General features: G+C 44.7%; 2 protein-coding genes across 6 annotated transcripts; one reads left to right on the forward strand and one right to left on the reverse strand.

Moving 5' to 3' along the window:
• LOC6731071 (medium-chain acyl-CoA ligase ACSF2, mitochondrial) lies at positions 1-3,151 on the reverse strand. Its single transcript, XM_002078194.4, has 3 exons — positions 2,912-3,151; positions 452-1,904; positions 1-383 (listed from the first exon to the last, which is right to left on the reverse strand). Exons 1-3 carry the CDS (start codon positions 2,980-2,982, stop codon positions 126-128), a joined length of 1,782 nt encoding a protein of 593 aa, XP_002078230.1. The 5' UTR covers positions 2,983-3,151; the 3' UTR covers positions 1-125.
• A 1,573-nt stretch (positions 3,152-4,724) lies between these two features.
• On the forward strand, positions 4,725-24,303 carry LOC6731072 (serine/threonine-protein phosphatase 6 regulatory ankyrin repeat subunit A). 5 transcript variants are annotated; one of them, XM_039293752.2, is made up of 18 exons: positions 4,725-5,837; positions 7,027-7,128; positions 10,612-10,713; positions 12,075-12,191; positions 13,694-13,786; positions 14,625-14,838; positions 15,057-15,352; positions 15,407-15,709; positions 15,768-17,195; positions 17,257-17,793; positions 17,864-18,070; positions 18,138-18,831; positions 19,218-19,304; positions 20,437-20,648; positions 22,121-22,249; positions 22,784-22,901; positions 23,280-23,497; positions 23,617-24,303. In XM_039293752.2, the coding sequence occupies exons 1-18, from the start codon at positions 5,466-5,468 to the stop codon at positions 23,620-23,622; spliced, it is 5,235 nt and encodes a 1,744-aa protein (XP_039149686.1). In that variant the 5' UTR covers positions 4,725-5,465; the 3' UTR covers positions 23,623-24,303. The 5 variants fall into 5 exon arrangements, with proteins under 5 accessions (XP_039149686.1, XP_039149688.1, XP_016023597.1 ...); XM_016179586.3 differs by having other exon boundaries at positions 4,732-5,837; positions 22,784-22,892; positions 23,280-24,303; XM_039293759.2 differs by lacking the exon at positions 20,437-20,648 and adding an exon at positions 21,038-21,267 and having other exon boundaries at positions 4,732-5,837; positions 22,784-22,892; positions 23,280-24,303.

The following is a 24,303-nucleotide window of genomic DNA, read 5'->3' on the forward strand; positions in this document are numbered from 1 at the left end:
TTTGAAATGGTTGAAAAATAATCTCAACTCAAGTTTATTAAACCTATATATTTTAAATGCCTAGTGACATTAAATCTTAATTTATATTTATTATTTGTATAAATTTATAAAGTTACATTATACGACTAAGCTCTGGCAGTTTTTAACTCTGTTTCCTTGGCCTTGAAATCCTCCACCAGCTTGAACTTCTGGATCTTGCCGGAGGTGGTTTTTGGGAATGCATCTATGGGGATCACATATCTGGGCACCTTGAAGTGAGCCAGTTTGCCCTTGGCATAGGCCTTCAAGGTCTCCGCGGTAAAGGAGGCGGGGTCCACGCCCTCCTCCAAGCGAACATAGGCGCAGACTTCCTCACCCAATCGCTCATCAGGCACACCAATGACCTGGGATATAGGATAATATTATAACAAAATAATTACATAAATTAATAAATTTCCAAAACACAACTCACATGCGCCTCAATGACCTGTGGATGGGCATTTAGAAAGTCTTCGATCTCTTTGGGGAATATATTTTCACCGCCACGGATGAGCATCTCCTTCAGGCGACCGACAATTCGTCCATATCCATTGGCCTCCAGGACAAACTGATCGCCCGTGCGCAACCACCTATCATTACCGATGGTTTCCTTTGTTTTCTCCTCATCACCGTGGTAGCCCAGCATTGTGGTATATCCGCGGACGCACAGCTCTCCGGGCTGTCCAAATGGCACACACCTGCCCTCGGCATCCACCACCTTGGCTTCGATGTGATCCGTCAGATGGCCAACTGAATTGAGCACAACATCGCTGCTATCACCGGGCAAGGACTGGAAGATCACAGCTGTGGTTTCCGTCAGGCCATAGACACTGTGCACCGCCTCCACGTTGAGAACCTGCCTCACATCCTTGATCAGCTGCGGCGACACAATGGCACCTCCGGTTACGGCCTTCTTGATCCTGCCCAGCGGCACTTGCAGCTTCTTCTGCGTGTTGACCAAATCCACATACATGGTCGGTGTGCCATGGATCACCGAGCACTTCTCATTGACGATAGCTTGCAGCGAGTCCTTGGGACTGAATCCCGCAGCGGGCAGGACCATGGTGGCACCTTTGGTCAGTGCAGCCATGATGGTGATGATCACACCGAAGGCATGGAACATGGGCACCTGCACACAGATCCTCTCGCCCTGCAGTTCATTGCGATTGCCCACATGGATGCCATTGTTGACGAAATTGTGATGGGTAAGGCAGGCAGCCTTGGGATTGCCAGTGGTTCCCGATGTGAACTGGATATTGCACGCAGACTCGGGCAGAATGCTCTTCTGGATTTTGGTCACCTCTTCGCGCTCCGATTTGCCGGCCAGGTCAAGGAAGTCATCGAAGCGCAGGGCACCCTTCAGGCCATCATTGCTGTTGATGATTACGGATCGCAGGTGAGGGAACTTGTCACTCCGGATCTTGCCAGGCTCCGCATCCGCGATTTCCGGGCAGATATCTCTCAAGATCTCATAGTAGTTCTGCGTCTTGAAGGTCTCCGGCGCAATGATGGCCTTCACATTGACCTTGTTCAGACAGTAGGCTATTTCGGGTCCCTGGTAAGCGGGATTCAGACCCACCGATGTGAGACCCGCCCGAGCTGCTCCCATCATGCCCAAGTACCAGTGCATGTAGTTCGGTGCCCACAGACCAACGGCATCACCCGGCTGCAGACCCAACTTCCGGAAACCCGCCGCCAGCGCATCCGCTTCCTGTAGCAAGCTTTTGAAGCTGTACCGCTTGCCCTCGTGGCAGGAGACAATCGCCTCCACATCGCCAAAATCCGCAGCTGATAGCTCCAACTGCTGGCCAATGGTGCGATACACCAAGGGATCTTTACCTATATGATGCTTATGGCTGATCAGTGTGGGCATCGATGTGGAGATGCTGCAAAAGAACATGTCAGTTAATATGTAAGTTTGTAAAGTTAAAGGAACGAAGAACTAATACGATGTTTCTTTAATTTCGGAATTCTTAGAAACCCATGCTATTGTTATATAAATCACTCCTTGCTCTTGAGATTATTTTCGAATGATTCTACGTGTCAAAAAGCTAAATTTTACCATCGACGGTTTGCGTTTTCGCTCAGGGGGTTCCAGATTTAGTTAATGTAGAAGCTTTTTTAGATGAAAAAGCTTAACACTAATATAGATTGCAAGTCATAGAGTTTACTTGTGCAAACATATATGTTTTATCACTCGATAGTTCTGCTGACAGATTATACTTCCGAATTGTAAGCGTAACATTAGCCACTGCCAAGTGGTAAAAAATCGCACAATAATATTTATTTAGTGGCTATATCAGCCGGTAGTGGCCAATTGCATACTATGTAGTTCATATACTTATATTTGTAAATGTAAACACTTGTAATGTGAAAACAGTGGCTATCTGTTGTGGCGCTGTGATAATAGATCTTACACTTGGGCTTTTGGCTTCGCTGCTGGTCGTATACATATTATCAAGCGAGTGGAAAGTTCTGCTCACGATTTGCTTATCTCTTGAAATTCATCTAAATTGATACCTGATAATTAAAACGACCTGTTGCTGGTCTAAATTTGAACACCACTCCCCCAGCCACGCCCCCTTTAAGTGTGGATCTAAATTTGAGGACTTTTACTTAGGCCTAATGACTACCAACTACTGTGGGCAACTGTACCTTCTAGCTGGAATCAGAAATATTACGCAACGTGGCGAAGGGGGATGTGGTATGTGTGACGGGGGGTAGGGGGGTTTGATATATATGTACATATGTATGTATATAGTACTGGGCACCCCAACCAAAACTGCGCAATTAGATGGTGGAAACTTCCCAACCCTCCTTCACCAGCAGACACTGTGACCTTGGCCCCCCATCTATAAGGATGAGCATCCTTAAAGGTGCTGATCCTGCCTACCTGCGCATCGAGTTGAAGCCACATTTCTGCCTCAGCATGTATCTGGAGATGGTCTGCAGCTTGCTGTTCATCTTGGCACTTATCACAGTTAATTGTTTTAAACAGCTGTTTTGTTTTATTATATTTTCATAATATGCACAGGTACACTATTAGTTTTCAATTCAGTTCTGCTCGGTTTCTGTCGTTTGGCAACCTAGGAACGTCCGCAGCCCGTCAAGTTCTGAAACAAACTGAGTGGGGAGGTCTCCTAATCGCCGTATGTTCTGCCAGCTTTGCTGCCTCTGTCGACGCCTCAAGTTTTTTTTTGTATATTTCATTAGTTTTTTTTCTTTATAGCCAGACAAGATCGTTGCCGGCGTTTGTTTTGCTTTCTGTTTTAACGCTTTTATTTTGCTTGCGTTTTTGTTGGCTTTTGGCAGCACGTGTGGCTGAGAATTAGCACTGTGTGTGTGTTGTGCTTTTAGTTCTATTATGTTTGCTTAATCTGTAGCTTTTGGTGGGCAGGGGCGTGGAAAAGGGGGGTTGTCTACCAGTAAATACCTTAAACTAATTATTTAGGAAACAATTGGAGAGCTTTACAATTGCCTGACATTTCTAAAAAAAAATTGTTGAATCTTGTAATAATATATTTTGAAACTTAGCTTTATTAGCGTTTTTTTTCGATTTAAACAAATTGAATGTTTATGAACTCCCCCCACAAAATTTATCAACTACGCCCCCAGTTGTTTGGAGCTCGCATGTTTGAAGCTTTTTCCTTGTGGCGTGATTCGCAGCTTTTTGATCTCCCAAAAATGTTCGCTCTCTCTCTGAAATACAAGATCATATGTTTTGTCTGAGCTTAATGTGATAATATTAATCTCAGAATAATAAAAATGTTATTAATGTGGGATAATGTGGGAAAGTGTGGGAAATTGTCAAGGAACGTAGAGAGTAACATGGTAATTCTACAATTTAAATGGTTCTCTTCTGATGGTAAAACATGTTAACTTTATATTACTATTATCATTACCTTGAGTAAGATTTAAAAAAAAAAATAGCTGCATTTTAAAAGCTACATTTATTGTCCAGACGACAACAACTGTACGATAAGATAAGTTTACATTTTTGCTACTTGAATCACTTGTTGCGGCATCACTGATAAGCAAGCAGACATAATTCGCGTGGCTGAAGGCTTTCCTGATTTCTATCGCTTTATTTCTGCTCTTATCATGCCCCCAAAATAAGCATACCCCACACTCGAAGAATTGCTTTTTATATAGTTGACCTTGTTGCCAAATCAGCAAGGCATCTGCAATTGGAACTACAATTGATGAATAAGAATTGCTTGCGAATATCTTGATGAATTATTCGTGAATATCTTTGAATCTAAAACGAACGTTACTAAGTTAGTAACTAGCTTGCTTTAGGTATAAGTCAATATATAAATGGAATTAAAGGAGAGATCACTTCTTCTAGTATTTATAAAATCATTTATTATACAGAGAGATATAGAACTGGCTCCATGTTACCTAGACTAACCAAAAAACAATTAGCCATTCGTTTTCCTGTCCACTTGGGATTTTCGCAGCTAGTCAGCAAGGATGTCATATTCCCAACTGCGACTCTTGCCCATTTGGATTTCCCAGCGGCACTTAACGACGTTGGAAATCCCAACGAAACTTAAGAGTAGCGGCCAGATTTTGGCGCCAAAAAAGGCGGTATTACCCGGGATTCAACAATTGTAAACAAACGCTTGCGCGGATGCGACTTGGCTCTTTCCACGGATTTTTCGCAGGAGCGTCTTGGGTCCTTCGAGTTTGGAGCTTCGTCGTGTTGCCAGAGCTACCAAACCGAGTGGAGGGCCGAGTTTTTCCGCTCGAGCGCCTTGGGAATAGTCGACTCTGTGAAAATGGGACTGGCAAATCAGAAACTCGCAGACGCTCGTGGCAAACGGTTGATTTTTTCTCGTGGCTCCGAAAAGGCAAAATAGTATTCAACCTGAAATCCAGAGTTGTAGTTGGGGACTCTTTTTGGCCAAAATACAAGGAGGAGAGAAATAGAAAATAATAAAGGGGGCACCGCCGTTAACGCACACGCAACCGAAGCCATAAAGGGGCTAAACATATAAATTTGTGTAGTAAAAGTGAAGAAAGCGAAAGAATCAAAGTGGAATAATAGCGAGTGTTTGTCGGTTTGCTAGTGTGCTTCTGAGTGTGCGAGTGTGTGTGTGTGATTCCTAGTGTGTCTGTTGCTGTTGCCAATGAAAATGCAAATTGTTGGTAACAAATATTGGTAAAATGCGGAGGCCGTAGGAATTTGTGCAATGCGAGTGCGAAGTGAAGGAGCCCGAAACTATGCAGCTAAAAACCCGCCATCCTGCCCCGCATCGAATCAATAATAATACAATAACCCAAACGTATTACACGGATAATGGCAGCATAAACCAGTTAACATCCGACAGTGTTTCCGCCTAACCATCGAGCACCTAGCTCCTCTCCCCCCTGCCACCAACCCTTCGAAAAATCCCCATGATCAGCGTCGGATTGTGGAGCAGTAACTAGCGAGGGATACCACGATGTCGCAGCCGCGAGGAGGGCGTGGCGGTGGGCGTGGCGGCGGAGTGGGCCGCAAAACCCCATCCTCGCTGACCGGTCCGCCGGATGAGTCGGCCACGCCCAGCGAACGGGCTACGCCCGCCAGCAAAGCAGACTCCGATCCCAAGGACGACAGCTCGAGCAATGGCGACAAGAAGGACATGGATCTCTTTCCGGCACCAAAGCCGCCGAGTGCCGGTGCCTCTATTCGGGACACGGCGAACAAGGTGCTCGGATTGGCCATGAAAAGCGAGTGGACGCCCATCGAGGCGGAGCTGAAGAAGCTGGAGAAGTATGTGGCCAATGTGGGCGAGGATGGCAATCACATACCGCTGGCCGGCGTTCACGACATGGTGAGTACTGTACAGTGAAGTGCCGCGAGGCGGGCTTTCCGGCTCATTTGGCTCGTTTTGTAAAATCAATTGCGAGCCAAAGCGGGAATAGGAAGCGAAATAAGTACAGGAACAGGTCCGACACTGAGCGAAAAATGTGGAAAATTAAATTTATAACTAAAGAAGATTTACCAATAGTTTTAATAATGTTATTGTAATTTTTAAAACTATAGTTTCTAAGGATCTTTTGAATTTATCAGTGTTATTTATTTTGTAATTTCCTTTTTGTTTTTGTGTAATATTTCGCTGAGTGTATGCGATGTATAAACGTCGCCCTTATCAACGTCGGCGGCATTTTCCCATTTCTGGTTGTTTACCAGCCAAAATAACGACACAGGAACTGGAGGAACACCATGTATTGGCCAGAAAACAGAGGCTAGCAAGGAAAAGCGCCCGAAAAACAGAGAACAGCGAATGTTATTTGATAGCGCGGCCCAAATGTTTTGGCTGCCAAGGCGATGGCTTTGGTGGCATTCGGTTTTGGAGCTCCAAGTTCCTGGAGCGTCCTGCCACAAGTTGCGCCGACTACCCTTTGGGTGTAGCCCCCCACCTCGTCCGACCGATAAACTCATAAAACATCGAAGAATTGAAGCGCTTCGATTTCAATTTAGCATAAACGCTATGAAACGGAGAAGTCGTTGACATAAAATTAACGTTGCACCGCTAATGAAATGCGGGGAGGTGTGCGGCGAAAGGGTTGAAACTTGCTTTCTTTTACTTTTTTCCTTTCTTTTGGGTGGTACTATATATCCCAACTAGATGTGCAGGTTGTCTGGCAGACTAGACTAACGACGAGACGATATTTGCATAAATATAGCTTGGAGTTGTGCTATTTTTGCCTTGATTATTTCCGCTCCTCCAGGACGGAGGTCCTTATTCGGTTCTTGACTTGATGGGCTTGCTCTTGATTTCGTTTTAATTACGAGTGAACGAGCTTATAATAAAGAAAAACCAGCTTATTAGCCAAAGGATTATAATGCAATAATGATGAATTTAAATGGCCAAGTGGCTTGTCAATGGGGTCAGGTCAACTACTTCGATTGGTACATATATTTAAAATACCATTGTTATTGAGTTTAAAATGTACTTATATTAATATTGTTTTATTCCCTCCTTAAGCTTGAGTAATCCCCATCCATTTCCATTGCAGAATACCGGCATGACGCCGCTGATGTACGCAACCAAGGACAATAAGACGGCCATAATGGATCGCATGATTGAGCTGGGCGCCGATGTGGGAGCCCGCAATAATGTGAGTCTTGAGCGGGAATAGGGCAGGAATAATTTAAAGCACCTTAGCCAACTCCCCACGGTGTTGGTGCCAAATATAGAAGCAGCCCAGCTGTTTAAGCCAACGGCGGCGGCAAAAGCCGCTAAAAATGTGTCAAATCAATAAAAACGGCATTAATTAAATCTCGAGCGGGGGCGTCGGTGGGTAAACCCGTGCACCCACTTCTACGCACGATTCTCACACGCCGCCCACCACCGTCAATACTTCAATTCGGCAATAACTCCCTGCCTCAATGGGTCAACTTGGCAGGACTTGGCCAATGGGTAGTTCACTTCATTTGACTCCAGTTGAGTCAAGTTTTCCAGCACGAATGGGAATTTCCTCAAGAAAAAGGAATACCAACACATTGCTTTTATTTTCATTTTATAACTGCTGCTTGCGTTGGCAACTAACAGCTTAAAGTGGGCTAACAAAAAATTGTAAACTCTTAATTATAGAATATTAATTCTAATTGTTTTTAAGTTGCTTAAAGTTCGAATTTAACTTTTGATTTGACTCAACAAAGGTGTTTTCCCATAGCGTAGAGATGTAAGGTCATCGCTGATGACTCTACTGATTTCCCCAGCAATTTACCATCGTGATTATGGCCAATTCTTGTTTTTGATGTCAGCAAGTGATGTGAGCCAAGTTGGCATCGCCCATTAGGCCAAGTTGCTAACAATTGGTCGAATTCGCCGACCAGCTTGCTTTGCATGCCGCAATTACTTAGCACATTTCATTTGAAGCCGCTTTCTTGGCTGCCCATTCACATGTCCTTACGTATACGCAACGTACTTTATTTCGGGGCTAGCGGCGATAAAAATCCTTGACCTAATTACAAAATAATTGTTGCCAAAGCAGTGCAGACATGGCGAATTGAATTACCAAAACAAACACAGAAAGTTCAATTTTCCCTCCCCCGCTTGAAATTTTCCCCCAAAAAATTAAAGAGTGAGTAGGGAAAATGTTAAAGGTAAATTTGCACATGAAAGTAATAAAACATTAACAAGCCGGGAGTTACAAGCTAAGCATGAAAATAAAACACTCGATAAGATTTTATATGAGTACTAGAATTTATTTTTGTTTTAACAGGACATTCATTACACAGATTTTGCCATTAAAATGATACTACGACTAAAAACCACATATAAATTAGTATATATTATACCCAATTAATTATAATAATTATTCATTTTAAAACTGTTCCATTTGGATGACTGTTCCCTGCTGTTCTTCAACTAATTAAATATTATGATATCATTTTCGTGAGTTTATATAAAGCGCACCTTTTTGAAAACCATTACCTCATCTGTATAATTACTCTTTTGTTTTTATAAAACAAATGTCACTTCGTGACCAAATCGGATAATTTCCCATACACTGACCAAATGAATTAAAAACTGGGCTCGTGGCCGAGAGAAATGTTTATTGCATTTACAATTCGCAACTTATCTAACTGTCAGGTCCGGTCCAAAGTAATATTCAAGCAACACGACAGGCCCAGGACCTTTATGACCATTATAAAGGATACTCGTATGATGTAACGCCGTGGTAATTAACATTTTTAACTTTTCAACTCCAAGGTGGCAGACTGCTTTTTTTCGGCACTCGACTTGGAGGCGTGCTCGCAACACCTCTTTGCAACTTAAAAGCCAATTAATCAAGCACATGACTCCGATGTACGCCCAGTTGGCCAAAAACTCCACTTGACCTTTCGAGTGTGGCCCAAACCGGAGACCTCGACGTCGGCCCCGACTTCCGCTACATTTTTATGGCCAGCGGCGTCATTAATATGCAATTTTAATTAAATTCAAGTGGAATTCTTCACGCAGTGACCTCTGCATATGTGTGTGGCGATGACAGCGTGAACTGAAATGTGGAATAAAAACGCCAATTCATTTGTCAAGTTGCCTCAGTGCGTGAGTGAAGTAATCTGCCCCATCCACGCAAAAAAAAGCAAATTAATTCACTTCATTAGAAAGTGGTGCACATGCAAGAGGGGGTAGGGATTAAGCCAAATGAGCAACGTAATGAGGACTTGCAATTATGCCAAAGAAGGTGTGTGACATCGCCAGAAAAATGACTTCATGGTACACTTCCATGAGGCACACTCCTCGAAAATCCTATCCCCCAGTATCTCTGGGCCGTAAAGAACACCCACGAAACTGGGTCGACTTCGTACATCCTTATCCACAAACCTTATCCCTTTTCCATTTGGCAGGGCAAAAATGTGCTGGAAAATTTGCGCTTCCGTTTTGGTTTTGTTTCCGGTTTTTCCTTTCGCCCAGCCAAGCAAACACAAGCACAAACACACGAGACTCGAAAACGAACTCGAACCGGGCTCAAAAGTATGCAAAACAGCGCGTGAAATATTATCTGTCTACCTTGGACCCCAATGCAACCCCAAACCGCCAAGTGGGCTGAAAGTTTACTTTGTTTTTTCTTTCGGGCCAACGTCTTGGATGGGCTTTCTGGACATGTGTCAAAGCCGTCGACTCCGAGCGCCAACTTGCGTTGTATGCAAATTAGCAGCAGCTGCGGTCAGAAATAGTCGCAAACAAACCGCAGGGAACTCGAATTTCACACGGCACGAAGCCCACACACACTAACTTAAGTGGGAAAGTTTGAAATACCCATTTGGATTCTAGGAATTCTAGAAAATCAGGCTAAAATTTCTAGTAAAGTTTTCGTTTATGATTCAGAAGGTATAAATATAGAAGTATAAAATTGGTATAAGCCCTTGTTTTATCTTAATTTTTAACATATACTCGCACTAAGTAATATTTAGCTTCCACTGTTTATTAACTAGAAATTCGTATCCATTCATGCTGAATTTTATAGACCCTTTCTGCACTTACCAACCTGATGACAGGGCCAAAAGCACCCATACATATATGTATGCGAAACCAGTTCACTTCCGTTTGAGGGCTAAGTACAGTGGGGAGGCTTAGTTATAAATTAGAGCCATGGCCCGAGGTCCGAGCATACGGGGCGTATGTGTAACACGTTGCGTTATGGCTTATTATATAAGCCAATAAATATGGCCAAATGCCCCCAATTCCTATGTGACTCACTTCACTATAAGCACTCCATGTCAGACGTTATCTTAAAGCACTTTTCGTTACGTTTCGGTGATTTGCTCAGGGTCATATTTTCCTAGCCGCATTGTTTTATATTTCTTTTCGGGTTTTCCTGGTTTTCGCCATTGATGCAGTTTTTGCATGTGAGTTTGCGGCTGGGCTGTGGCCATTAAGAAAACCCCGTCCGTAAGTGAAAGTCCGCATGCAAGATTGTGGCTTAAGTAATCAACCAACCACTCCCTTTTGCCCCTTTTAGCCGCATGCAAAACCGACTGACTTTGACCCATTGAACTGACCCAGCTCTTTTGGTGTGGGCGTCAGTTTCCTGCCAATGAATTGCAATTGATTTCCTCTGCTCTTCGCTTCGCCTCTCTTCTCTTTTCAGGATAATTATAATGTGCTACACATTGCCGCAATGTATTCGCGTGAGGATGTCGTCAAATTGTTGCTAACAAAACGCGGCGTGGATCCCTTCTCCACCGGTGGCGTGAGTATTCCAATTGCTTTATATACTACATATATACGTATGCGCCCCAAGAAAGTGTTTTCCCAATAGTTGAGCTAGCGACACGTCAGGCGACACACTCAATACTCGAGTTCCTACTTTCGAGTCTATGCAATCGCTGCATACCTTGGGGCTGCTGTCAGCCCGATTTGCAGGCAATTTGCGGCCATTAGACGCATACTTCACCTGGCTCGAAAGAGCGGAAAAAAAACCTATCCAAAGGTCAGAGCCATGCGAAGATGCAACTTCGAGGCTCGCATGTTGCATGTTACTTTGGCGGGACCAGCAATTAACTGGCGACAAGGTTAAGATGGTAATGTCTAGGGCCCGCTTAAGAACACTTTAAGAACCAGCTCACTGGCCTGAAAACAAATTTAAAGTAACACTAGGTTTCAGCAAGAACGTTACTCATCAGATTTGAAAGAAATTAAAGCTCATTAAAATTTAAATTTAAAATTTTGCATGAATCCCAAATTTGACTTCTATTTAAACAATGTATAAAAATTAAAGTCTGAGCAAGATTGGTGACACCATCTACCCATTGTCCAAAATCATAAAGCGTTAACCATCACTGCAACCATATACCATGCATTTTGGCTCTCATAGGAAACATTTTTAACAAAATATATGATGATCACATCGTTAAGCATTTTGGCAATTATTTCTCCAAGTTTATTTCTCGTGTCGGCATTAATTTGCTTTTCTTTATTTTTTCTCGGCCGCATTGGGTTTTCGAGACTTGGTGATTTAGGGGGCGTGAGCCTTGCCGAAATTACTGATGGTTATCAGAAGAGAGCTCTAAGAACGGGTGGGAGCGAGAGGGGTGGAGCTGCGGAAGCGAGACAGACAGATGCAAACTTTTGTTTTAGCAACAGCCAAGTTTGAAGTGTTCCGTTAGCGTGTGTGCGTGGCAAAAGGACTCCACATTCACAACCGACACCTGCCCCATGTTGCCTACACCTGCTGCTCGACCACCCGTCCCCCACCATCCCATTCATACACCTCTCTCGCTCACTCCCACTGCGGCTGTGGGAGTTCTTTATTATGCTTTTTTTCGGGCTGTCAATCTGTGATATGAGCGGGAGAGGCCAAAAAAGAAAAATGACACGAAATGTGCTTATAAACGCAAAAACGAGCCACTTGCCTATTCAGTAGCAAATGGAATTTTGAAGCGAATAGGAACCAGTTTGCCAGTTTTTTAGGTGCCAACATTAACCACACAGTAGTGCAAATAGCTGCATATTAATTTCGGCTAGAAAAAAAGTGTAACCCCAATAATACATAAGTGCGTTGGCAGCGTGTGCCTAGTTAACTCGAAGACTAATTGAATTTTCCCATTTCAGTCGCGTTCGCAAACTGCGGTGCATTTGGTGTCCAGTCGACAAACCGGAACTGCAACCAATATCCTGCGCGCTCTGCTCGCAGCAGCGGGCAAGGATATTCGCTTGAAAGCGGACGGCGTAAGTGTTACCATGTGTGCTTGTGAGTGAGTGTGCCAGTGTGGCTGTGTGTGTGCAACGGAGAGCCACAAGTGTTGGCCGCCCAATTGATGCCGCTTTATCTCCACTAGTTATGATAGCTTAGCCCCCCAAATGCAAGCCGATGTGAAGTCAAGTACTCTCGACAGCGGTGCCAGGCGGTGCCGACGTAAACAAAGACTTAATAAAAATCACCAAAAAATATATATACATTACAATAATGGCAACAACAAAATCGAGAGGAGTTAGTAACATAAAGCAAACAAAATTTGTGGAAAAATCGATATGCAAAACGGCTCGCGGTAAATGCATTTCGACTGGCTGTAAATCAGAAAAGGCACAAAAAAGTTAATGCGGCTATTACACTGCAAGAAACTGCTTGAGCCAATTTTAGCTTATAATTTGTGATATTTTTATGAAACTTCTTTTTTTATTTTTATTACAAAGTATTAGAGTATATTTGGATCATGCTTATAGAATCAAAAACACATAGAATTTAGTGAAAGCAATAAAGTATGGGATCTCCAACTATCTTTTTCTACTCTGTATCAATAAGTAGCTCTCACCACAGTGGGTAGGCTCCACCGAGCTTTGAATTACCATCAAAGCAGTTGTCTTCGTCTGATGAACTTGCAGGGGCTAACCGAGCTCCAGATCCCCTATTCGAGCCCCCCTAGGAAATCTGAACAGAAATGCGGAACTATTTGTCGCATCACGTGCCCCGGGTGAAAATGCACAGGCGATATTTCCATTACGCACGCGAAGGAAGCGCATAAATTTCCGACGAATTGCTATCAAGCGATTGTAAGGATTTGGGGTATATGGGGGCTGATTGAGGGAATCCCGGTGCCACCGATTGATTGTCTAGACAAAATGGGTAACCCAACTCGATTTGTGCCTCGAGGGCTGCGGCAAATGGCAAACAGCCACTTGATTTAAATCAATTAGAGAGAGGTGGAATGGCACTGTCAGGCAAAATTAGTCGGATGAAGTATTTAGCTTTCGATGGCATTCAGTTCGATTCGTTTCGATTTGCTTTTCTTTTTTTTTCTGCACGCATTTCCGGTGTGCATATATATATATATATATGTGTGTGTGGATAGTACTGAAGGTTTCCCCCGCGAGGGCGCTCAACTCGTTGCCAACAACAAACAAATATAACAAAGTGAGGAAAACTCTACCGAAAAAAGGGGGTCAAGTCGCTGTACAACTTGATTTACTCGCCTTTCCTGGCAGATAGGGATAATGGCTCCCCGTCACGCCCCCTCTTACTAGACGCCCCGAAAGCTAGTTGGTTGCAAGTTGGAGCGCCAAAGTTGCGAACTTGGCTAAAAATAGCGAAACATGTTGCCGTTAACGCTTGAGGCTCGAATTGGCTAATTGGATATTTATGTTTATATGTTCGCGAGTGTGAATGGATGTGTGTTCGCTGTCCTTATCTTAATTATATTTTATACTATATATATAAACTATCTCCAACCTAGCGTGGCAAAATACCATTGCTCCTGGCCGTGGAGTCGGGCAACCAGTCCATGTGCAGGGAGCTCCTGGCTGCACAAACAGCAGAGCAGCTCAAGGTAAGTAATCTGTGAACTAACAGCTAAAACCTTAAAGTCTAGTTAAATAAATAGAAATACTTAAAAACCGAAAATCCTTGGCTATCATAAAATGTCAACAGTATTAGCCATAAAAAGCATAATATGTAAATTTCTATACCATCTACGCACTTAACTGATTTCCTAACTAGGACCAAGAAATTGTTGTTTTTATAATCGCCACGATAGTGTCAATCAAACTGTCCATCTGAGCTGTCGGAAAATGTCCACAAGGTTCTTTAAGCCTTGAACTGTCCAATAAGCAAGCGTGTAAATAAATCAAAAATGCAAATTTACCCTGCTCACCTGTGCGTACAGGTGCATTGCAAGTGCAACAGTGCGCGACATTGGCAAAGTTTGCGCAATTTTCAATCAGAAGTTGAAGTGCAACACACCAAGAGCAGTGCGTGTTGATTAAATTAACCAAAGGGCTACGGCTCGCTTTAGGCCAAGGGTTCAAGCCCAAGTTAAAGTTAAAGTTGCGCCTGACTTTGGCCGCTGGCTGAGCACGCAATCAGCCGGCAAAACAGCCGTAAACTGGGTCAAAACTGAGGCGAAAACGCAGCTAAGATGGGAAGGGAATCTGATTTGCATAGCCCAAAATAAAATGTCGAAAGTGAAATGCAGCATGAAACACTAAGGAAAAACTTAAGTAAATTATTTAAATATATTTCATAAACAGCTATGAAGCTCTAGCAAAGATATTAATTTATTTAGGGCTTATGATTATAATTTTTCAAATAGTAAACTGAATTAGTGACTTTTCAATCCTAGTAAAACATTTTTGTAAAGTGCACATTTTGGATTTATTTTTTCGCAGGCAACGACGGCCAATGGAGACACGGCCTTGCATTTGGCCGCCAGACGGCGGGACGTGGACATGGTCCGCATCCTGGTCGATTACGGAACGAATGTGGACACGCAGAATGGGGAGGGCCAGACGCCACTTCATATCGCGGCGGCCGAAGGCGATGAGGCTCTACTCAAGTACTTCTATGGCGTGCGCGCCTCAGCGTCCATTGCGGACAATCAAGGTGAGTCTGTGGGAATTTGGAGCAAGGAAAAGCATGTTGCAAATCGTGTTTGACCTTGATGTTACAAAATAAAAATCATGCAAATTTCACTACTCAATAGATGCTAGTAATTTTAAAGAGGAGGTATAAAGCTTACGTTTGTGGCGCCCAAGGGCGGACCAAGCTCCAAACATACGAAATATTTATTTTAATTTATATATATTTATAATCCCCTCTAGATCGCACTCCGATGCACTTGGCCGCCGAGAATGGGCACGCGCACGTCATCGAGATACTGGCCGACAAGTTCAAGGCGAGCATCTTCGAGCGCACCAAGGATGGCAGCACGCTGATGCACATTGCGTCACTCAACGGTCATGCTGAGTGCGCCACGATGCTCTTCAAGAAGGGCGTCTACCTCCACATGCCCAACAAGGATGGAGCCCGGAGTATTCACACCGCCGCCGCCTATGGTCACACGGGCATCATCAACACCCTGCTACAGAAGGGCGAAAAAGTGGATGTGACCACCAATGTAAGTGGAATTCCCTATTTCGGGTGAATCTTATTATTTGCACTATCTTCGCAGGATAACTACACCGCACTGCACATAGCCGTGGAATCGGCCAAACCCGCCGTTGTGGAAACCCTGCTGGGATTTGGAGCAGATGTCCATGTCCGTGGAGGAAAACTACGTGAGACCCCGCTGCATATTGCGGCGCGAGTGAAGGATGGTGACAGGTGTGCCCTCATGTTGCTGAAGTCGGGAGCCAGTCCAAATTTGACCACGGATGACTGTCTGACCCCCGTGCATGTGGCGGCTCGTCATGGCAATTTGGCCACGTTGATGCAACTTCTCGAGGACGAAGGGGATCCGCTGTACAAATCGAATGTGAGTAGATTATTAGAATATAATGATAAAAGCTTGAATTAAAACTTAAAATTTATAGACTGGAGAGACACCCCTGCACATGGCATGTCGAGCTTGCCATCCGGATATCGTGCGCCATCTCATCGAGACGGTGAAGGAGAAACACGGTCCGGATAAGGCCACCACCTATATAAACTCGGTAAACGAGGACGGCGCCACTGCGTTGCATTACACCTGCCAAATCACCAAGGAGGAAGTTAAGATTCCCGAATCCGACAAGCAGATCGTTCGCATGCTCCTCGAAAATGGTGCGGATGTCACGTTGCAAACGAAAACTGCCTTGGAGACCGCTTTCCACTACTGCGCCGTGGCCGGCAACAATGATGTGCTGATGGAGATGATCTCACACATGAATCCCACAGACATCCAAAAGGCCATGAACCGGCAATCATCGGTGGGCTGGACTCCACTGCTGATTGCTTGCCATCGAGGGCACATGGAGCTGGTCAATAATCTACTGGCGAATCACGCTCGAGTGGATGTCTTCGATACGGAAGGAAGGTCTGCCTTGCATTTGGCTGCTGAGCGAGGATACCTGCATGTGTGTGATGCCCTGCTGACCAATAAGGCTTTCATTAACTCCAAGTCCCGCGTGGGACGCACTGCACTCCATCTGGCAGCCATGAATGGATTTACGCATCTGGTGAAATTCCTGATCAAGGATCACAATGCGGTTATCGATATTCTAACGTTGAGAAAGCAAACGCCGCTCCATTTGGCGGCAGCCAGCGGGCAGATGGAAGTCTGTCAGCTGCTCCTCGAGCTGGGCGCCAATATCGATGCGACGGACGATCTGGGTCAGAAGCCCATCCACGTCGCCGCCCAGAACAACTACTCTGAAGTGGCCAAACTCTTCCTGCAGCAGCATCCGTCCCTGGTGAATGCCACCAGCAAGGATGGCAACACCTGTGCCCACATTGCCGCCATGCAGGGATCCGTCAAGGTGATCGAGGAGCTGATGAAGTTCGATCGATCGGGTGTGATTTCGGCGCGGAATAAACTCACGGATGCCACGCCCCTTCAGCTGGCCGCCGAGGGCGGACATGCGGATGTGGTGAAGGCTCTAGTGAGAGCTGGTGCCTCCTGCACTGAGGAAAACAAGGCGGGATTCACCGCCGTCCATTTGGCGGCACAAAATGGACATGGTCAGGTCTTGGACGTGCTGAAAAGCACAAACTCCCTAAGGATCAATAGCAAAAAGTTGGGTCTGACGCCGCTTCATGTGGCTGCCTATTACGGACAGGCGGATACCGTGCGGGAATTGCTGACCAGTGTTCCCGCCACCGTCAAGTCGGAAACTCCAACGGGACAAAGTTTATTTGGGGATCTGGGCACGGAGTCCGGAATGACACCACTACACTTGGCGGCCTTTTCCGGCAACGAGAACGTGGTGCGACTGCTCCTCAACTCCGCGGGTGTTCAAGTGGATGCGGCGACCATCGAGAACGTAAGATTACCTGGACATCTCACCTGTTCAGAAACCATTAACACAACAATTGATTCTACAGGGCTATAATCCACTCCATTTGGCTTGCTTCGGTGGTCACATGTCAGTGGTCGGTTTGCTCCTAAGTCGGTCGGCGGAACTCCTCCAATCGCAGGATCGTAACGGCAGGACGGGCCTGCATATCGCCGCCATGCATGGCCACATCCAGATGGTGGAGATTCTGCTCGGCCAGGGCGCGGAGATCAACGCAACCGATCGGAACGGTTGGACGCCACTGCATTGTGCTGCCAAAGCTGGCCACTTGGAGGTGGTGAAGTTGCTGTGCGAGGCGGGTGCCTCGCCAAAATCGGAGACCAACTACGGTTGCGCCGCCATTTGGTTCGCCGCCTCCGAGGGACACAACGAGGTCCTGCGGTATCTGATGAACAAGGAGCACGACACCTACGGCCTGATGGAGGACAAGCGATTCGTGTACAACCTGATGGTGGTGTCCAAGAACCACAACAACAAGCCCATCCAGGAGTTCGTCCTGGTATCACCAGCACCCGTGGATACGGCTGCCAAGCTGTCCAACATCTACATAGTTCTCTCAACGAAGGTGATTTAGCTAAAGGATCTCTATGCACTTATTTTCTAATGCAAAAACTAAAACATTTTGATCTCTTTAGGAAAAAGAGCGCGCCAAGGATCTGGTAGCAGCTGGCAAACAGTGCGAGGCAATGGCCACGGAGCTCTTGGCCCTGGCAGCTGGCTCAGATTCCGCCGGAAAGATCCTTCAAGCCACCGATAAGCGAAACGTGGAGTTTCTCGACGTCCTCATTGAAAATGAGCAGAAGGAAGTGATTGCCCACACGGTGGTTCAGCGATACTTGCAAGTGTGTGATATTATTAACTATCTTAACTTATTGAGATTCTGATATGGATACTTCTTCCTACTTTTAGGAACTCTGGCATGGCTCACTGACGTGGGCATCCTGGAAGATCCTTCTGCTGCTCGTGGCCTTTATAGTCTGCCCACCAGTGTGGATTGGATTCACTTTCCCCATGGGTCACAAGTTCAACAAGGTGCCCATCATCAAATTCATGTCGTACCTAACCTCTCACATTTACCTCATGATCCACCTGAGCATCGTGGGCATAACGCCCATTTACCCAGTGCTCCGATTGAGTTTGGTGCCCTACTGGTACGAGGTGGGTCTTCTCATCTGGCTGAGTGGACTGCTCCTCTTCGAGCTGACGAATCCGTCGGACAAGTCGGGACTGGGATCGATAAAGGTGCTCGTGCTGCTGCTCGGCATGGCCGGAGTGGGTGTCCATGTGTCGGCATTCCTATTCGTCTCCAAGGAGTACTGGCCAACATTGGTGTATTGCCGAAATCAGTGCTTCGCGTTGGCCTTCCTGCTGGCCTGTGTGCAGATCCTCGACTTTTTGTCCTTCCACCACCTCTTCGGTCCCTGGGCCATCATCATTGGGGATCTGCTGAAGGATCTGGCCCGGTTTTTGGCCGTCCTGGCCATCTTTGTGTTTGGCTTTTCCATGCACATTGTGGCCCTGAATCAGAGCTTTGCCAACTTTTCACCAGAGGATCTGCGCAGCTTCGAGAAGAAGAATCGAAATCGAGGCTACTTCAGTGACGGTAAGTCGAAACGTTTGCTTTGCTTTCTCCAGTCTACTTTTCGAATTTTTGTTTCGAACTTTTTGTTTTCATTTGGAATGTTTTTGCAAACTTCCTCTTTTGAACGTTCAATGTGTCTTGATAAGTATCTGTGTCTGCCTTGAATGAAAAGCCATCTAATCAATGTGTGCTCGATGTTTCACATAAGTAAAATAAAGCAAAAAAGAACCAACTACAACCACATAATACAACAATTGCATGCTCAACAAGTACAAACAACCCGAACCTCCAACCTTGATGTCGTAATCCCCGTCCACCCCTCCACCAAATGACCTCCACTAATAATGTTCTCCCTCTGATCTTAACCCCCAACTGAATATCTTAACTGAATTATCCGAATGGAACAGATGACATGCCCACCCCTCGTCCTCCGCCGGTGGAGAATTATGTCGATAGTCGCTTCAGCGAATTCCGACGAAAGCACAAGGACGACCGTAAGTCTCCTACCATCCACAACTACCACCCCTTACTACCCCCGCATTTGCATGGCCCCCCCTTTCCGGGGGCTGCCCCGCCCCCTTAACCCAACAATGCCGGAATCCAACCCGTTGCGTTGCCGCCTTCGATGTTGTGCGTAAAGTGTTAATGTCGTTTGTTTTCCAGTTCCCTGGAGGAACATCCACAAGTCCGCACTCGCTGCTCGAAATCCCCTCGCCTTGCTCGTTTCAGTTACTTTCGTTTTGAGGCATGTTCGCGGGAAAAGCCCTTTTCCGCATCCTCGATGTTGTGGATCTGTGTTTATATAGGTATCCATGCGCCAAGCTTTATTATTTAGTTTGGAGTATCGTTTTATGCCTTTGTTTGGATCAATTTTAATTTATATGATTTTTTTTGTATTTTTATGTGATAAAGACAAAGAAATTATTTAAAATCCGAATTTACCTTAATTTATTCTCATTTAATTCAATTGCATCTATGATCATAATTTCGAAAAATCCTAGATCTGTTTCCTCTTTTATTTTCTTTACTATTTTTGTTATTAGTTTTTATATTTTTTCTCGATGTGTAACCAGAGCGATATCCATTAGAACTCTGTACAAACTCAAAATTCCAGTACTGCATGTTGATGTTTTAACCCAGTCAATCCAAACCAAAATCAAACAATCAATCAGCAATATCGATATAACCAATGCCCGCCTGCCTGGGGCTTTCAGCTTGCGCCGCTTGCCCACCACCAAATTCTGCACAATCGAAACAATCGAGACCGATCGAATCGAATCGATAACGAAAAACGATAACGCTACTGATACCGATACCGATTACCGATTACCGATGCTCGTATTCGTGAGTCATTCGAACCGCTGAGCTGCGAACTGCGAGATGCTGCTTTTGACGTGTTTAACCACTCACCCGCACTCTCCAAAATCCAAATAAACCCACCATAAATATACTCGTTTATGTCAAATACTCGTTCAAAATAACCAACAAATACCAAGTATTAAACTCGCACACACGCCTGTGCCAAGCCGACAATATATATCCGTATATATACGCTAGCTGCAGCAATCGCAATGCTATAGTTCAGATATCTGATTGTGAGTAACGTTCCGTTCGGACCCATGTTAGGACCCATGACGCCCTTTCTGGCTTTCGAGCGCCTCTTCTTCGCGGTCTTCGGACAGACGACCACCCTGGACATCAATCCCATGCGACACTTGCGTCCCGAGTGGACCGAGGTGCTCTTCAAATTTGTCTTTGGCATCTACTTGTTGGTGTCTGTGGTTGTACTCATTAACCTGCTAATTGCCATGATGTCGGATACTTATCAGCGCATTCAGGTTTGTATTGCCAAGGCCACTAATCAGTATTTTCTCTCTGCTTTCCCTCTTCCCCCCTTTATTTGTTTATATTTTCATTTTCCGGAATGCTATTTGTTTGTGCTTTGATTGTAACAACCCCAAAACTGACCGCTCCAAATTGAACCACAATTGGGCATGAACCGAAACTGGGGGTTGGTCGATCGGACAAATCAACGAAACAAAAAAAAAAAAAAACCAAAACCACAATACCATAATCGAATCAACCAACCCAACCTGGGCGTCCGTTATCTTTTTATTTTTCAAAATAATTTCCACGCCGGCCAATATATGCGTGCTGTCCGGGGGTGTCTATTTGTATCTGTATCCGTATCTGTATCTGGAAATGTATCTATGGGGCTCCGACACAGTGCGCATGCATCCGATTAACTCGTTCGAGTTGTTGTTCTTCGCCGTGTTCGGACAAACGACGACCGAGCAAACGCAAGTTGACAAAATCAAAAATGTAGCCACGCCCACTCAACCGTATTGGGTTGAGTACCTGTTCAAAATTGTCTTTGGCATTTACATGTTGGTGTCGGTGGTTGTGCTCATTAACCTGCTGATTGCTATGATGTCAGACACCTATCAACGCATCCAGGTAGTATTGCTAAATGCGCTTTTATCTAACTCGACTCTATTTATTAACTCGTACTTTAACCATAAGTTAAGTATATCATTCTTATATTGCATTGTGTATTAATCCTTCTCTCTTTCAGCATGAAAAGTAAATTTATATATGAAAATTATTTATATTCTATCATATTTCTTAGATATATAATAGCGGTAGTTAGGAAGTGAGCTGTTTCGGGAACATATTGAGCAAATAGTTAATACTCTGAAGAACTTGGCATGCTCTGTAAATCCATCAACTGCCCAGACTTGCATCTTCCAGGTTTTTTCAGGAAAATAATGTTAGCAATCTGAGGGATACAATTTTGTGAAAGTGTATCTCAAAGATGGAAGCCTGCCGCCTTCTAGTGTAGTACAGTGCAGACTAGCTTTAGTGGATTAGCCGCCTTGAAGTGTGCCCTGCTTTTGTGACCAGTGTTGAGCGAGGCCGAGCCACAAAGTGTTGGTTAACGCATGCTTAAAAAAACCTTATATATAGAAATCGTTGCTGCATGTCTATGTGCCTGTGTTTGTCATTGTCTAGGACTTAAGTCTGAAGAGATACACCAATATGGTGGTTAGGTTTTGTATGGTAATTTGTGATTGCCATCCAAAACAGGCCTCTGAATTTGTGTATTTCTATTATTAACAACCTGATTTCTGCAGCTCTTAAGTTACGTATTAACAAAGTAAAAACCTGTAAAATCCGAGGCTTCTGTTCACGAAACTCATCCCGTTTATTCCTTTATTCTTGTTCTCTCCTACATCATGTCTCATCCATCCAACATCGCGCACCTCGCTAACCAATAATAAACTGAACAAAAAAACCTATGAAATACTAGGCCCAATCCGACATCGAGTGGAAATTTGGCTTGTCCAAGCTTATACGCAATATGCATCGCACCACAACAGCGCCATCGCCGCTTAATTTAGTTACCACCTGGTTTATGTGGATCGTCGAGAAGGTCAAGGTAAAATCTCAGGTGACGAAGGTCGCCTTCCAGCCGCTGTCGCTGTGTGTCTCTCGCTCTCTCTATCCGTATACTATATCCTGTATCTTATACCTGTTTCCATATCTGTTGACTATATGACTACATAAAGTGCAACTACTAGAACCGATCCTGAACGGGTGTAGCTTGCTGACCTTTTCCCCAACCCATTTAAAGCAATTTGGCAACAACCGCAATGAGTTTAAACACCGTGAATGCTTTAAGTGTGTTGCCCACATAAGAGAATCACCTTGGCACCTTGCACCTTCTCTGTATCTTCAAGATAGGAGATCGAAATATAAGTATGTAAATGTTTCGATCCCCTACTGTATGGCACTTTATGTCCAGCACCTGGCACCCGATTGCTTTCGATGTAATGAACATTTGCTGACTGCGTTTATGTTGTGTCTCTTGTCTTGTATGTGATCTATGTCCCGTGTCTAATGCGCCTTGATCTAACCCACAAAACCTACAAACAAATCCTGCAAACCGCAATTCAAAAAACACGCGCCTCAGGCACGCATGAAGAAAAAGAAGCGTCCAAGTCTGGTTCAGATGATGGGAATACGTCAGGCCAGTCCGCGAACCAAAGCCGGCGCCAAGTGGCTGTCGAAGATCAAGAAAGGTGAGACATGTATGTATCGCTGCTGGGCTACTCCGACCAGGATTCCCATCGTTATCCTGGGAACACATCCCATCCATCCGAGGGGTTTTGTAGCTAACAGCGTGTCAGCCCAAGTGTAACTCTTACCACTATCAGCTCCTCTGACTGTCTTGCTTTCCTTCAACTCAACTCTTTTCTCTGAAACAATTGGCTCGCTCTAGCTCGAAATTATTTCCTCAACTTTCGCCTTTCCAATGCACGAAGGTAGAAACGCCAGGGATCTCTAAACAACCCAAATTATATCATATTGAATTCGAGTTAGAAGTCATGATCTTTGGCGTTTGTACCTCAGTGCATCTTGCTGTATTAAGGAACCCAAAAGCTAATGATATTACCTCAAATTCCCAGACTCGGTGGCCCTGTCGCAGGTCCATCTATCGCCTCTGGGATCACAGGCCAGCTTCTCGCAGGCCAATCAGAATCGCATCGAGAACGTGGCCGACTGGGAGGCAATTGCCAAAAAGTACCGGGCACTGGTAGGCGACGAGGAGGGTGGATCGCTCAAGGACTCGGATGCAGAGAGTGGATCGCAGGAGGGCAGCGGAGCACCACAGCCACCGGCACAGGTGGGCAGACGAGCCATCAAGGCCACCCTGGCAAACACTACAAAATAGACACACAGAAACGACACAGAAAAACCAGAAAAACAACTTCGGATGCCTAATTAACCACGTTTTGATTGCAGGTCTAAGCTTCACCTATCTCTTCAAACTATCCTTCCTGACTATCTCTATCTCTTCTCGACTATCCAAGCGTCTGTCCTTCTGTAATTCTAAGATCTAACTCTAAGAAACTCTATCCCTAAGCTGCACCTTGTGTATGGTTTTCTCAGACTCTGGAACCCACTCCTTTTGCGAAAACCAGACCAAAATCCTTGAGCTAAGCCTTCACTTTCTAAACTAATTTTAGCTAGAATATTGAAATTGTTTTGAGTAACCTTTGAAGCGTCAGCTGGTTGTTTATTTTGATATGATTTTCCGTCGGAGTTTTCTACGATTAGCGAAACAACAAAAAAAGTTTTCCATGTTCGAGATTTTTGAAGTAAGTAAGTTAATTCGTCCTTTTTGGACTCACTTTGCCTTACGTTTTTTGAAACCAACTCCAAGCATTTTGTATTAAGCTAATGATTGCGACCATATCGTTAATAATGATTGTCTTAGATGTTAAGTAAATTTAACTTTAGCTTCAATCGGAGCTTAAGGCAACCGGTTTTATATAAATCTCGCATAATCTCATTGTTTTCCGGTAATTGTCAAGTAACTACGTTCACTCTACTTACTAAGCTTTGGTTCATTTTTTATAACAAATGAGCGCCTAAAATTGTTAACTGTACTTGAATGTAAATAAATAAGTCGTATTTTAACATATTGTA

Source organism: Drosophila simulans, chromosome 2L (assembly GCF_016746395.2).
Source record: "Drosophila simulans strain w501 chromosome 2L, Prin_Dsim_3.1, whole genome shotgun sequence".
In the NCBI taxonomy this organism is placed as follows: Eukaryota; Metazoa; Arthropoda; class Insecta; order Diptera; family Drosophilidae; genus Drosophila; species Drosophila simulans.